This window comes from Stigmatopora argus, chromosome 18 (genome assembly GCF_051989625.1).
Source record: "Stigmatopora argus isolate UIUO_Sarg chromosome 18, RoL_Sarg_1.0, whole genome shotgun sequence".
In the NCBI taxonomy this organism is placed as follows: domain Eukaryota; kingdom Metazoa; phylum Chordata; class Actinopteri; order Syngnathiformes; family Syngnathidae; genus Stigmatopora; species Stigmatopora argus.
The window spans coordinates 3,106,309-3,123,257 of record NC_135404.1 but is presented as its reverse complement, the minus strand read 5'-3'; the positions used below and the strand labels follow the sequence as shown (position 1 = coordinate 3,123,257).

Genomic DNA, 16,949 nt, shown 5'->3' with positions numbered 1-16,949 from the left:
CTTCTTTCCGCCGCTAATACCGACGCTTGGCTCTGTGAGAGGGAGGAGGCTCAGCAACGTGTCGAGGACGAGGAGAAGGAAGAAACACCTGTCCTCATAAATAAATTCGCTCATAGATAAAGCCATCACACTCTTCGAGCAGCAAGACCCAAATATTGAACGTTGCACAAAGGTTGCAAATCAATTGAATGATACCATACAGTGCTACTTCATCATTTATGATGAAAAAAAGAAAACTGCAATCGTCGTTAGATCGCTTCTTTCGGCCAGTTTCTAGTAAATCCTCCAAGGAAGATACTCGTCAACCCTCATCTTCTTCTCCTCGACCCTCAACATCTTCCTACATTGAAGTTACGGAGGAGGAAGTAACTTTTGAAGCCCATTCCAGCGACGACGAAGACCCTCTCATGATACAAAATCCTCCTCTTCATTCTCCATCTCCTTAAGCATCGAGTACATCTTCCAAAAGTAAGTTAAACTTCATTTTATTTATCTTATTACGTACATGTACATACTGTGTGTTACTTATACAAGCCTTAAACATACCTATACAAACCTTCAATATACTTATATAGGCCTTAAACATAAATTATAATACAAAATATAGCACTGAGTAACTTACGAACAAATTCACCTTACGAACAATCGCTCGGAACGTAACTCGTTCGTAAGTAGGGGAGCGTCTGTACTTGTATCTGAAATCAACGTTTCCCATAGAAATGAACTAAATACAAATTAATTCATTCCCACCCTCTGAAAAAACACCCAAAAGAGGATATTGGATTGGAAAAACATTTTTATTGGTTCTAATTCACTATCTACTAACAGAGTAACAAATAACTAGTGATTATGATGTTTAATACTAAAATTACACATTATTCAGTACAACGTGGAGTGCGCAGAGAGCGAGAGGGAGAGAGAACATGCTCGTAAAATTACATAAACAAAATTATATTAGTTAAATGAAGATAGATTACGATACAGACACACTTATAAATTAGTTTAAATCTTACTTTACACTAAACTTTATTCAATTTTTATTTTTTTAAACTTTTCTTCTTCAGGCTTGGCTCTTTTTGCCTCGCTTTCACCTTCCCTTCTAGCCGGAGTTTTTAAAAGAAACCTATGAAGGATTGTTTGATTTTGTCTCCCCTTCAGAATATTACGTAAATGACGCACGGCCACTTGCCAACTTGTCCGGGTGCTTCTGTCGTATTGGCGAGCAAGCTCTGTCACGTGGACACCACTCATGTTTTTCGATTATTTTGTGCTTAATATCGATTGTCATCATACGCCTTTTCTTCGCACTACCCTTAATTGCACCTGATTCTTGGACTCATTGTTTGTCCCTTAATTCTGCACTGACTATCGCAAAAAATATATGGAAAAAATTGCAACGCCCCGCCTAGTGCTCGTAGATATCTTTACACGAGAGAGATGCGGTGAATCATAAGCAGCCCCTCGCGTCTCGGCCACCTGGCTCTCTCGTATGCTCGTATCTCAAGGCAAATATTTGCTCGCAATTTTACTCGTATCTCAAATTGCTCGTATGTTGGGGCACTTGTATGTCAAGGTATTACTGTACTCACAAATGCCATGCCGCTAAATATGAAATTTACAGGTTACGAAACACTTTGTTACGCAAATGACTGTTGTAAAATACAAAACCAAGATGCAAGTTACGAAATCCCCCAAAATTTAAATATATTTCCTGTATTTTTTTATTTATTTTGAAATTGCCCCGTGTTCTGCTTGACACTCCGCTGACTTCCTATTGCGGCCTCATAACAGCAGCGTTCGTCGTCACGGCGCTCTTTAGTTAAAATTATTGGTGCTTATGAAATGAAGAAGCAGGCCCTGTCATCCATCGAGGAAACAGAAGAGAAGAGGGGGGTGTGCGGTTGACTGATATTGCAAGGCAATTACAGGCCGTACGTAACCCACCTACTGCTAAAAGCGATGACTCCTTGGCATGGTCGCTGTATTGAACAATGAGAGACTGTTAGTCCTTTGGAGCGCTATGTGATGCCACGTTGTGTTGAATTCATATTTTGAAGCTGTTTAGATGTGTTTAAGAGCATGTGTTCATGTGCTAACATTATCTCCCTTTTTAAACTTCTTAATTAGAAAAAAATGAATAAAAAAACAACCTCAGAAAATAATTAAATTAAAAAACTAAGGCAAAAAATGAATTCAAAAAAACAATCAGAGAAAATACATTAATTTGAAAAACGATGAAAAATAATTAATTAAAAGAACTACTACTCTTTTAGATATGTTCATTCATTTTCTGAACTGCTTTATCCTCACTAGGGTCACGGAGGGTGCTGGAGCCTATCCCAGCTGACTTCGGGGCAGAGGTGGGGGACACCTTGAATCGGTGGGGTGCAAGGAGACAAACAACCATTCACACTCGCACTCGTACCTAGGGGCAATTTAGGGTACTCGAACGATTCGCCGAAAAACGTTTCGCCGTCGGACAGTTCGCTGAACGACGTTTCGCCGAAACGCTCGCCCCTCCCCCGGATCGTGTGTGTACATGTTTTTCAACCTCGGCCCGCGGGCCATATACGGCCCGTTACCGATAACATTCATTTAGGAATAACAAGGGCATGTACTGCCCCCGCTGGAAATATTTCTAAAAACAAGTACGTACTAAACTACAATGTGCTGCCAATTTTTTATATTTTTTATTTTATCCTTGCGTTTAAAGTAGTAGCCATTTGGACACGCAATGTAATTTATCAAAGCTGGGGATTGATGTCTGACACTGAGAAAAAACAACACTAGAAGACTTATGTGAAATTCTAAGTGCCTTGGACAGACTAGAGGGCTTTGAGAACAATACCTGAAAATGCCATGGAACACACTTTTACCTCTAACTTAATTTTAAATAATTTCCCATTATTTTAGGAAATATATATTCAAAATGATTTGCTGAGAACCTTAATTCAAAGATTAATCTCAACGTTTTCGATGCTGGTGTAAATTTTCTGGAGTAGGATTTCTGGATTTACAATTTCATTACTGTAGTACTTACTGTTACTACTACTTTATATTTTCTATTTCTTCTGTCACGTACTGTTCTTCGTGATCTCAAAATAAAAAATATAAAAAATTGGCAGCACATTGTAGTACATGCTTGTATTTAGAAATATGTCCAGCTGGGGGGGCAGTACATGCCCTTGTTATTCCTAAATGAATGTTATCTGTAACGGGCCGTATATGGCCCGCGGGCCGAGGTTGAAAAACATGTACACACATGATCCGGGGGCGGGGCGAACGCTTCGGCGAAACGTCTGTTCGGCGAACTGTCCGTCGGTGAAACATCTTTCGGCAAATCGTCCGGTCACGGCAATTTAGAGTGTCCAATCAGCCCGCCATGCATGTTTTTGGAATGTGGCAGGAAACCGGAGTACCTGGAGAAAACCCATGCAGGCCCAGGGAGAACATGCAAACCCACCACACAGACCGACATGGATTCGAACCCGGGGCCCTAGAGCTGTGACGCCGACCAGCTAACGACTCATTCGCCGGGCCACCTCTTTTAGATATGTGAAATATATTTTATATTCATATTTTGATGAGAATTGGAGCATCTGGTATTTAGGCCATAGGCTATGAAAAATAAATGCAACTTGTTTATTGACAATAAATCAGAGCTTCATGAGATTCATATCTGACCGTACAAATTTGTGTGGACATTTTTACAAATATGACAGTAAGATTTAAAATAGAAAAAATATTTCATATAAAAACTATTCTCTCAAAGTAAAATACTGTAAAACAACAATAAAAAACATTTACTGTACATAATATGTACTGTACATGTTTTTTTTTAATTGTTGTTTTACAGTATTTTACTTTGAGAGAATGGTTTTTATATGGAATATTTTTCCGACAGACATTTTTAGCTGACACTGAATGAGAAAACAGGCCAAAAACCAAAACAGATTGTTATTTTCTCCTTTTATGAAAAAAATCGTAATGCTAAGAATGACAAAAATAGATCATCAAATGAGATAAACCACAGTATTACACTTAAGTGAGTGCACCCCTCATTTGTGCAATTTTTTTGAATTGCATTCGTACCTCTACTTACGAAATTAATTGGTTCCAGAACTTTTTTCGTAGGTTGAAAATTACACAAGTAGAGCTGTACTTTATAAGTAAATACTCTAATTCCTTCCACGGTCCTCACAAAACTACCAACTAAATAAACCCTTAAAAATCCATCAAAGTGACCTAATCTTGTAGGAAAAGTGTGAAGACACACAAAAATGAGAGAAAATGATCATAAAATTGAATAAACATACAAAATATATTCTTGTTGAAGCACATGTGCACAAGTGTCAGGAAGCTAACGTTAGGCAACAGAGTCAGAGAGTTACATGAACACGTACACATTGATCTTTTAAACTTTTTCATTATGGTTTTACGATTCTTTGTCATCTAATTTTTCATCCATGTTATTTATCGCCACTGCTTCTTAACTGTTTGGATTTAAGTTTGCCTTTGGCGGAGCTTGTTGAAGGACGTTTTGAGGAAAATCGATCTAAAGACAATTGCCTTTGGCGACTTTTAATAATGTTTCTAAAATACACAAGACAAGCGTAGTCAAAGTGGGCGATCGCACGACTCGTGAACACTTTCAGGATGTTTTTTCAACAAAGTTGGAAAGTTCGTAAAATATCTCCCCCGTTCTTTTTTCTGATTTGAGCCACACCTGATTACCACCACGTGTTGAATCAAGAAAACACCTAAATAGAATGTATCAGACAAAGTGAAGTAGGCTACAAGATCAGAGTATCATGCCAGGATCCAAAGAAATTCAAGAAGATATGCCAAAAAAGTGATGGACAAGGTTACAAAGCCATTTCCAAGGCGTTGACCACTGTCAGAGCCATTATCCACAAATGAAGAGAACTAGGAACAGTGGAAAATCTTCCCCGGAGTGGTCAAGGCAGCTAAAATTACTCCAAAAGTGTGACGACGACTCATCCAGGAGGCCAAGAAAGAACATAGAAAACTATTGAAAGAACTGCAGGCTTTGCTGGCCTCAATTGAGTTCAATGTGCATGACTCTACTATATGAGAAAAACACTGGCCAAAGCTGGCATCCATTCCAGAGTTCCAGGGTGAAAAGCATTGCAAAGCAAAGCAATATAAAGGCTCATCGTCTTACGTTCGTCCAAAAACATCTTGATGATCCTCCACAGTTTTGGAAGAACATTCTATGGACTGATGAGTCAAAATTTGAACTTGATGGAAGGTGTGCGGCCCGTTACATTTGGCGAAAAAAATGGCACAGCATTCCATCAAAAGAACACTATACCAAGTGAAGCATGGTGGTGGCAGTGTGATTGTCTGGGGCAGCTTCGCTACCTCAGGACCAGGACGACTTAGTGCAATTGATGGAAGAATGAATTCTGCTGTCTACCAGCAAATTATGAAGGTGAACGTCTGGCCCTCAGTTCGTCTGCTCAAAGTCCAGCGCTCTTAGAGCATGCAGGATGACAATGATCCAAAGCACACAAGCAGGTCCACCTTTGAAAGGCTAAAAAAATAAAAATAAGTTAAGGTTTTGGAGTGGCCAAGTCAAAAGGCGGATTTAAATCATTGAAATGCTGTGGTATGATTTGAAATGGGCTGTTCATGTTAAAAAAAACCTCTCATATTGCATAATTGAAACAATTCTGCACAGAAGTGGGCCAAAATTCCTCGAAAGCGTTGTGAAAGACTCATCACAAATGCTTGATTTCAGTTATTGCTGCCAAAGTTGGCACAACCCGTTATTAGGTTCAGGGGGCAATTACGTTTTCACAGAGGGCCTTGGTAAATAAAATAAAAGCTTGTGGATGGCTACCAAAAGCGCCTAATTGAAGTGAAAATGGCTAAGGGACATGTTACCAAATATTAGTGCTGCTGTATGTATATTTTTGACCCAGCAGATTTGATCACTTTTTTCTGTTCACCTATAATAAAGTCATAAAAGAACCAAACTTCATGAATGTTTTTTGTGACAAAGAAGTATCTGTTCCAATCACTCTATCAGAGAAAATCAGAGTTATAGAAATAACTGGAAACTCAAGAGAGCCATGACATTATGTTCTTCACAAGTGTATGTAAACTTTTGACCACAACTGTATATGCCCAACAGCAAAGCCAGTACTACTTCTTGAAAAAGTGGATTTTTTTTAAATTTATTTATCTCACTGATATCTGTATCTCCGCTTATCAAACCATGAGCTGGAGCACCTTCTCTCACTGGTATGGCTACTGCTTTGTTACGACATCCAGGTATTACTTTTCACAATGCGGGTCAGGTGAAGTTGCTGCAAAAACACAAACCTCAGAGAAAGTTGGGCTGACAGACATTTTATTGTTTTTACACCATAGGCTTAACAAATTTGCACATCATGGGAGCTTATCTCCAACTCTTTGACTGCCTAATGCACATTTTTTCGAAAATTAAAAGAATCTCATGATAGTTCTAAATAGAAAATGCACCGGATGCCAGAAAATATTTTGAAGTTAGTGCCATGCGTCTATACTATCTCGAAAGGAAAAATAATGTTTGGAGTCTGTTACGTGCTGCCATCTCTCAGCAGCTTGGAGAAATAATCACCCTCTGCAAAACAGCTGTTTGAATGTAAACAAGACAAGTACAGATGAACATTTTACTGGACTTCCAGCTTTAAAACTCCAAAACCTTTCATTTTCAAGAAAAATTTTTTTCATAATAAATATGAATTATCTACGCAAAAGCTAATAATGGTATAATTGGATGGGAAATGGTCTCCTCAACATGAGAAAATTATGTATTAGAAGGAAATAGAACCTTTATATATTACAGTCGGTCCTCTACTTACAAATGTCTCTAGGTACAAAATTTTCAGGTTACGAAACCTTTTGAGATGCAAATGAGTGCCCCAACATACGAAAAAACGATCCAATTTACAAAAACCTCAATCCATTTCCTGTTTCCGTTATTTTATTTTGAAATTGTCGCAGATGCATTGCTTCTTGCTTTACAATTTCACTACATGACAAAGCCTATGTCCGATTATTATTACACTCTACTGGTCTCCCATTGGCTGTCTCAAAACAACAACTCTCCATGTTTCAAGATTCTCCTATGTCCTTTTGACCACTGTTCGTCGTTGTGTGCTTGAACTTAATTGACATGGCTTGGGAGGGGGTAACCAGAACTTAATGGAGTAGCTGAAGGTGCTGGAGTTTATGCAACGCTCGGCAATACATGAGTGTTGGAATAATGATTCAAACCTTTTAAATCATTATTAGTAATATTTAATTAAAAAAGGAAAAACATCTTTCAACAAATTCTGCTTACAACTTCGAAGGAGATGCCTTGTGACGTCGTCTCAGTCCACAATGCATTCTGAATTGCAGTAACTGAATCATTGTATTTAATCGCGACATTCGAAAAACATGGTTATGTAATCAGTACAATAACACTCTCGATGGTTTAGAAAAACAACAGTGTGAGGAATGCATTATAAGGTCAACAAAGTAGTATTATAATGTAAACAAAGCATTCTAAAGTAAACCAAGCAGGATTATAATGTAAACAAAGCAGTATTATAATGTAAGCTAAGCCGTATTTTCAAATCTGCTGTTGGAGTCTCGTCATAACAGTCTCATTGGGTCCTGCCGGAGAAGTGTCCTCGAGCTTTGGCCTCGAGGAGCCGACGATGTGGAGGAAAAATGTCCATGTTCCCATGACTGTTTATAGCCTTACTACTTATTTAAAAAAATGCTTACAACACATATAGAATATTCCATAATAATTCTAACAATGAGGAATTCAACAAGAAGGCGGCTGAAGAGGAAGCAGCCACCATTCCAACAGCACAAATCAGAAGAAAGAGAAATTTTACAAACTTTCCAACTTCGTGGAAAAAACACATCCTGAAAAAAAGTTTGAGTCGTGTGATCGCCCACTCTGGCGACCTTAGTCTTGTGCATTTTATAAAAAAATTTAACATCGAGTGTCTGGGTTTCTTATTAGAAATGTCATCCAAATTGCCATCCATTTTGCGCTTAACCCGAGCAGGCATATTGATAAGACTTACCAGTGCTGTGTATGCCTACTTCCTTTAGAACAACCCTGGAAATGATAGGATTTGTTTCAAAACAAAAGACTGGTGGTTTTAGTCAGCCTTAATAATACTTCCCTTATAAAAATTAATAAATAAATGAAAAAGTTAAAGCGATAGAGGCTACATATGCAATCGATTGCCACGCTGAAGTCGCACAAGACTGACAGAATCATTTGTAAGAACTTGTAACTCGGACGATTCACAATGCACTCGTGTTACCGAATTCATCCGATTTACAGTGCAGTTGAATCAAATGTGGAAGCTGTAGCGAAGGTGTGAATTTTGCGGCATTTAAATAGGAAATTTGGTACTTTTCCGAAATGGTTGATTCAAAAATGTTTTGACAACTTTTGGGGATTTCCGGAGTTTAGGGAGGTTGTCTGGAGTCCCGGAATATGCGTTGCTAGTCCGGGAAAACTCCGGAAATTCTGGAGAAGTTGCCAGCTCTGTATTTGCCTCAACGCAACTTGTGGTTTTATTAATGTTATTCGGGTGAAAAAAGATATTTTAGACCGAAAACACATTTTAGTCAAGTCTCGACCAACAATTTCCAGCTACTGAATTGTCAGTGCATCTCTAACACATACCCGCACACACCTTTGTGTGTAATGTATAACAACTACCAGGTATAATGATCTCAAATTTACTTTGATTTAAACAAAGGTGTTAACATAAAACATAGTATACATGTCCCGATCACATATTTTTCAAACCCAATCCAAGTTTGAAACACCTGATTTTGATTATCTGTCATTACCCAGTCTCGATAGGATACCACGGAAAATTACCATCGGGAAAAAAACATTAAATATTTCCATACTGCAGAGATTATGACTCTTGCACTTTGCTATCTTGGTTGGCATCTGCTTCTTGTGAGAGCTACCACTTCGCCTTCAAATGGCCTTTAGCTCCATCTGTCTGTGTTGGAATGTATTTGTTAGGGATTGGTTTTGTTGTATTTTTTCCTCTGTGTGACCCGTCCCTTATTTCCTGCTTGCTGCCTCTTGTCTGACCCATGTGTTTCTGATTTTCTTGTCAACCCGTATCTGTCTATTTAAACCCTCTGTATTTGAGTTTGAGTTTGATTTATTTAATGAGGGACAGCACATATTAATGAACATATTTATATTCATGTTAATTTCCATCTTTAGTCCCTTGTGTAGGTTGAAGATAGACAATGACATATACTAGACACAAATACACATGTAGCACAGTTTTAGACAGCGTTGTGATCGCAATTTTGTTCATCTAACAGTCAGGCTTTAAAATGATTGGCGAAGAGGTTCAGAGAGGAGATTTCACGTATGTTAAGTGGTATTGAGTTCCATGCATGTGCGGCACGGACAGAGAAGGTGCTTTGGCTGAAAGCACTCTTTTTGAAGGGAACTACAGTCACCTCTAGAGCCAGCCCTTGCTAATTTGTTGGAATTTTTTCTTCTTCTAAATCTTGCAGTGGAAGAGGGGCTTTGTGTTGTAAGATTTGGCAACTAAGGCAGCATCTGCATATTTAACAGTATTGTTCCAGTTCAGGCGTTTGTGTTTTTTAAATATCTGACGGTGGTGGTGTGTTTTTGTGTTACGATCGCGCCGCGTCGTCGTGGCGCGATCGGGAATGGATTGGGACCCAGGCGCGGGAAGCAGGAGGGGAATCGAGGCAGTTAGCTTCAAACAACATCTTTAATAAATCAACTGGGATCTAAAAATCAACAATGGCTTGGAACCAAAACGGCAGCATGCTGGGCGCATGCAGGAACAGAGTAACGATCCGACAATGGTACTAGGACTCATTGATCTTTAAATACCAAAACAGGAAGCAATCAGCAGATTGACCGCAGCCGCTCTCTCTGACGGCACGTCAGGAGGGACAAACAGGCTGCCTGACATTTTGGCTTCCTGTCCAATATTTTCAAAGCTTGATTACAAATGGCTTCAATTGTTTTAGTGTTGTTTTGCAGGCCGATGACCAACTTGTTAGGCAGTAAGTCATGTGTGATATGATCATGTCGAAATATAATTTTGCTGACTCATGTGCTAGATTGCTTCTAATGAGCCTAAAATTGGACAAATTGAATTAAATTTTATTTAGCGTGTTTTTTATCTGTTGTTTAAAGGCTAGTTGAGAGTCAAGAGTGATTTCTAGGTACAGACGCTCCCCTACTTACGAACATTCAACGTACGAACAACGGTACATACGAACATGTCTGCAAATTGCGTTTAAGTCGAAAAATGTTCGCAAGTCCAATTTTGTATTTTTTTCCGAGTAGTGCTTCTTTCCGCCGCTAATACGCCTGGCGCTGTGAGGGCTCAGTTCACCCAGCATCTACCTTCTTCGTTGCAATGCGGAAGTGCGTGAACGCATCTCCAGTGGCCAAAGAACCTTTTTCATTTGTATCATTAAATATCTCGTGCATCCATTATTGAATATGGTTGGTAAAAAGCGAAATGCTTCTATTGAGGGAGTTGCAAGGAAGAGGCAAGCCATTTCATTTGAAACGAGTGGCAATAATAACGAAGCTTGAGGCGCGTGAGAGTGGTGAGCGTTTCACGGGCATACAACTTGAATAGTTCGACCGTCAGTACCATTTATAAACAGAAAGATCGAGCAGCAGGACCCAAATATTGAACGTTGCACAAAGTTTGCAAATCAATTGAATGATGCCATACAGTGCTACCGCATCATTTATGATGAAAAAAAAGAAGAAAACTGTGCAATCGTCGTTAGATCGCTTCTTTCGGCCAGTTTCTAATACATAAATCTCTCTCTCTCTATACAGTACTGTACATATTCTCTCCATTTTATTAAATGTTTTTTTCAGTACAAACCAATGCGTGTTACTTATACAAGCCTTAAACATACAAATGCACTTATATAAACCTTCAATATACTAATATAGGCCTTAAACATAAATTATAATACAAAATATAGCACTGAATCAACTTACAAACAAATTCAACTTATGAACAATCGGTCGGAACCTAACTCGTTCGTAAGTAGGGGAGCGTCTGTATTGGACTACATTGATTCTTTTTCCTTGGACAAAAACGTTGGGGTCACTATTATTTGTCGCTCTTTTTGAGAAGTACATACAGACAGTCTTAGATATGTTTAAGTGAAGTTGGATTTTTTCAAGCCAGTTATTCACGCTCGTCATTGCCTCTGTGAGTTCCTGTGCAGCATGTTTTTTGTCTTTTGCCAGGACATATTGGACGGCATCATCGGCATATATTTGGCAGGTGACAGTGGAAGGACAATAGCTTGGCACATCATTTATGTAAAGACTGAAGAGCAGTGGGCCTAGCAATGACCCCTGTGGTACCCCAAGACTGTTATTCCGTGAATTAGATTTTGTGTTTTGTATCCTGATGTACTGTGATCTTACAGATGAGTATTATTCATGTATGTATGTATTCAAATATGATTTGTCAGTCCTGGTCGGATTGTCTTGTGAACCCACGTGATTCCATGTACTCTTGCCACGTCCTGTGCTCCTATTTTCCCCGTGATCCCCCAGCAAGTTTTGGTTTTGCTCTTGTTATTTTAATAACGTTGTGAAAGTATTAAAGCTGTAGGGCACTCTCATTTGCCGTCTCTACTTGCTTCACTGCGTTTGGGTCCTACCATGCTCGCTTCTCAAAACATAACAGTTTTGTAAAATAGAACATGTAATTTTTTTATTTCTTTTGGAAATATCCTTGTTCATCTGAAATATTTAGTTGCTTCATAGGCCTAAAATTTACAAATGAAAATACATACATTCTACGAACACAATTTTTTTTTTACCCAATTCGATCCTCTGAAAATGTTGTGATATGGGACCGTATAAGATAGTACATGTTGTATAGTTAAAAAATCTTGCAACAATCTGAAAATCACACTTTGATGGCTGACCATATTTACATTTAACAGAAATACAGACCTTAATGTAAATCTGTAATTGTACTGTTTTATACTAAAATAATTTTGAACTTGTGATTTATTTTTTACATCTATTATAATGACAAAAATTTTACCATTCAGTTATGTTGTTACGAGTTAAAAATAAAAAAACAACAACAACAATTGCTGTCGACCCGACAAAGGCTTGTTTGCCACGTGTGATGGCCTATGTGTAAAAAGAATGTCAAAAGGCACTGCCACTCTTTGACTTGGTGAAAGCCGAGAGAGGGAGAAGTCTGATGCATGAGTGTTATTGCAGAGCAACAAAATGTTTCAGTCAGACTTTATCCTGTTGACAAATATACTGAGGAAAAGTGGCAGTTTAAAACCTGGCCGCCATCTTACCAAAGTCCAGTATATAAAGAAGCTTCTGCACTGTAGCAGTGTAGGATCGATCTGTTCCACTCAGTTCTGTTTTTAGGCCAATGGCCTACGGAGTAGCTCCTCCACATGACGAGCTACGTCCATGGTGTCGTCCAAGTCAAAGTCTGCATCTGCGTCCAACATTGTGTCCCCCCTGACAGGATGCAGTAGCAGATACCAAATTTCAGCTTAAAATGTTTTTGGGGATCATAGGACCACCTTTACACATTGTGTCATTCATATTTTCACCATACTTACAAGCTATTATAAACATTCAAAATGTTACTGAAAACTGCATCTATCGATGGTCAGGGGTTTAATAAATGTAATCATTAGAATGACTGGTTTCTATTGCCATTGTCTGCCACGTTTTCAGCTCCCAATGTACTTTAAAATAATAACTAGGGATGTTCTGATCACATATTTTTGCATGCGACTCTGAGTCGCCTGATTGGGATCTATCCCGATCCGATACCCAGGAAATATGTTAAGTAGCCGGAAAATGTCCGACGTACAGTGGGGCAAATAAGTATTTAGTGCAAGCTCTCCTATTTGAAAAGATAAGAGAGGCCTGTAATTGTCAACATGGGTAAACCTCAACCATGAGAGACAGAATGTGGAAAAAATAAACAGAAAATCACATTGTTTGCTTTTTAAAGAATTTATTTCTAAATTAGAGTGGAAAATAAGTATTTGATCACCTACAAACAAGCAAGATTTCTGGCTGTCAAAGAGGTCTAACCTCTTCTAACGAGGTCTAATGAGGTCACGACTCGTTACCTGTATTAATAGCATCTGTTTTAACTCATTATCGGTATAAAATACACCTGTCCACAACCTCAGTCTCTCACACTCCACGCTCCACTATGGCCAAGACCAAAGAGCTGTCGAAGGACACCAGAGACAAAAGTGTAGACCTGCATCACACTGGGAAGACTGAATCTGCAAAAGGTAAAACGCTTGGTGTAAAGAAATCAACTGTGGGAGCAATTATTAGAAAATGGAAGACATACAAGACCACTGATAATCTCCCACGATCTGGGGCTCCATGCAAGATCTCCCCCCATGGCGTCAAAATGATAACAAGAACGGTGAGAAAAAATCCCAGAACCACACGGGGGGACCTAGTGAATGACCTACAGAGAGCTGGGACCACAGTAACAAAGGCTACTATCAATAACACAATACGCCGCCAGGGACTCAAATCCTGCACTGCCAGACGTGTCCCCCTGCTGAAGCCAGTACACATCCAGGCCTGTCTGCGGTTCGCTAGAGAGCATTTGGATGATCCAGAAGAAGACTGGGAGAATGTGTTATGGTCAGATGAAACCAAAATAGAACTTTTTGGTAGAAACAGGATCTCGTGTTTGGAGGAGAAAGAATACTGAATTGCATCCGAAGAACACCATACCCACTGTGAAGCATGGGGGTGGAAACATCTTGCTTTGGGGCTGTTTTTCTGCAAAGGGACCAGGACGACTGATCTGTGTAAAGGAAGGAATGAATGGGGCCATGTATTGGGAGATTTTGAGTGGCCTAGCCAGTCTCCAGATCTCAACCCCATAGAAAATGTGTGGAGGGAGTTGAAAGTCCGTGTTGCCCAACAACAGCCCCAAAACATCACTGCTCTAGAGGAGATCTGTACGGAGGAATGGGCCAAAATACCAGCAAGTGTGTGAAAAGCTTGTGAAGAGTTACAGGAAACGTTTGGCCTCCGTTGTTGCCAACAATGGGTGCATAACAAAATATTGAGATAAACTTTTGGTATTGACCAAATACTTATTTTTCACCATGATTTGCAAATAAATTCTTTAAAAATCAAACAACGTGATTTTCCGGGTTTTTTCCCCACATTCTGTCGCTCATGGTTGAGGTTTACCCATGTTGACAATTACAGGCCTCTCTAATCCTTTCAAGTAGGATAACTTGCACAATTGGTGGTTGACTAAATACTTATTTTCCCCACTGTATATGGTTTGTCAGAACTTTGTATATGTGATGGAATTGGCATACCACCCACACCCTTTCTCATGTTGACTGGACGTTTGTTGGGGCCTGCAAGACCAGAAATGCCAGGATATCACTGAAACTTTTACCACACATCTCTCACACGTCAAAGAGAAAAATAGTAATAATAATAATTCATCTATTACACAGCTAATATTGAATTATTTATCATTTTTTATTGCAGCTCTGTATTTTATTATCATTGTTTTTTTAACAGTTTGGCATTGCTTCATTCTGACCGCCTCTGCCTTATACGCTGTAAATGAGTAAATCTAAGGATACATGCTTACATTGAGTGATAAGCAGCAAAATTGTTGGGGCTGACCACAGAGGGGGAAGGCGTCTGGTCCATGAATGTAGGAGTTGTTCCGCTGGGTTCAGGGTTTGGGGTGGTGAATCTATCAGACATATAGTACAATATTTTATTATTGGTCGAATCATAATTAAGATAGCATATCTCATAACACTTAAGACTGTCAGTTTAGTGTAGCAAAAAAACCAAAAATTTACTACACATCAAATTACAGTGACACAACTATGCATTTTATCTCCTGCAATAATCCCCCACAACAGTGCTGAAATTTTCACACTTCTAATTACAGTACAGTAATACCTTGATATATGACATATGACAAATTAGAGATACAAGGAAAATTCCGAACTATTTTTTGCCTTGAGATACGAGACAAATTTGAGACACGAGCATACCGTTTGGTACCCGATGCAGTCATCCAGGTGCGTGTGTGAGAGGCTGCTTATGAGAACAGCATCGCTCTGTCTTTCTCGCCGCATCTCCCTCGCGTAAAGATATCTATGAGCACCGGGCCGTACAGGTTGCTTCATTTTAAGTGCCACTTTCATGTTACAGTGTCTATTACTAAATTAAATTAATTAGATTTCACTACATTTTTATTACAGAATAAATTAAAGCCCCAAACAAAAACCTAGTTTTAAATTTAAATTTAAATCTCCATGTGTTAACGAGAAGTGACATGTATAGTTAAGTCTTGCTTGACTCCATCGGATTTTTGGCAGTTTTTACCATTTCCTTCCAAAAAAAATCTAATTTTATAACAAAACTACAGATAAAAGCCACTATGCAGAAAATTGTTTAAATAATTAGGAGCACATCTAAAGAAGCAAACAAGTTCAAATGAACTACAACTGCACCGTAGAGACATAAGCACACTCAAAGAGCATGTATGCACGCTACTGGAAAACACTGAACTTAAAGTTAACAACAAGTGCCACACATAAACAGACAACCATTTGCATTCAGAATCACACTGCCACTGAGCGGGAATCAATCCCATGCTTGCCTGCACCTAAGTCAGGCGAGCGAACCACCACACCATCAGGTGGGTGGGTATCCTTAAAATATACCTGTCAAATTTCATTCTGATCTGTCCATGAATAACAGAGAAGTGGCTGCTGTAGTTAATATCCTACACAAGAACAACAAATCAAAGTCCCCAGCCAATGTTCCCTCTAATTTTTCGTTGGTCTGAGCAGAACGTCAACCTCCCTGAGCGCACTGAGTACCAGTGTGAGCGACATCATCGGTACTCGGATGATTCGCCTAAAGACGTTTCGCCGACGGACGTTTGACAGACGGGCAGGTCGCCGAATGGACGTTCCGCCGAACGTTCATTCGGCCGAACGGAGGTTTCGCCGAAACGGGATTCGCGCGCTCGCCCCGCCCCGGGATCGTGTGTGTACAAGTTTTTCAACCTCGGCCCGCGGGCCATATACGGACCGTTAGGATTTTTAATCCGGCCCGCCGCCGGTGTTGTCCAAATTATAGTAAAAATCAATGTTAGTCTACCATCAATGGCAGCCCGGGAATAAGCACTCTTGGGCGGGCAGATGTAGCAGAACCGAGCCGTAAAATGACAGCAATCGGGTCAAATCCATCCTAAAACAGCATTTAATGATTAAATACAAATACTGGAGCTCTTTGGACATTAGAACCGGGCCCAGGGAAGTGAATTCCTCGGTAAAATGTCGTGATGATATCGCGATGGAGGCAAAAAAACGTCTATATACGTCCATTCGCCAAACGGCTCAAAATGCTCTCAAATTCGGTCAAATCCAGCCGAAAACAGCGTTTAATGATTAAATACAAATACTGGATCTCTTTGGACATTAGAACCGAGCCCAGGGAAGTGAATTCCTCGGTAAAATGTCGCGATGATGTCGCGATGGAGGCAAAAAAAATGTCCATATACGTCCATTCGCCAAACGGCTCAAAATGCTCTCAAATTCGGTCAAATCCAGCTGAAAACAGCGTTTAATGATTAAATACAAATACTAGTATTTGTATTTAATCATTAAACGCTGTTTGAACGAACGTTCATTCAGAGACCTGTCCGTCTGTCAAACGTCCGTCGGCGAAACATCTTTAGGCGAATCATCCGGTCACGACATCATCATTGCTCGCTATGGGCACACCAGTATCACACCTGCCACAAGCAGGTGCATGTCAATGTTCCCTCTAATTTTTCATGTAAAACATGCTG

General features: G+C 39.5%; 1 protein-coding gene across 1 annotated transcript in view; it reads right to left on the bottom strand.

Moving 5' to 3' along the window:
* Positions 1-9,781: 9,781 nt before the first annotated feature.
* Positions 9,782-16,949, bottom strand: part of LOC144092633 (signal transducer and activator of transcription 5B-like) — a 41,736-nt gene continuing 34,568 nt past the window's right edge. Inside the window, exons 18-19 of the mRNA XM_077625612.1 lie at positions 14,721-14,828; positions 9,782-12,577 (exon numbers count right to left, since the gene is read on the bottom strand). Coding sequence (XP_077481738.1) covers positions 12,478-12,577; positions 14,721-14,828 — 208 coding nt within the window. The 3' untranslated portion in view covers positions 9,782-12,477. The remainder of the gene's footprint in view (positions 12,578-14,720; positions 14,829-16,949) is intronic.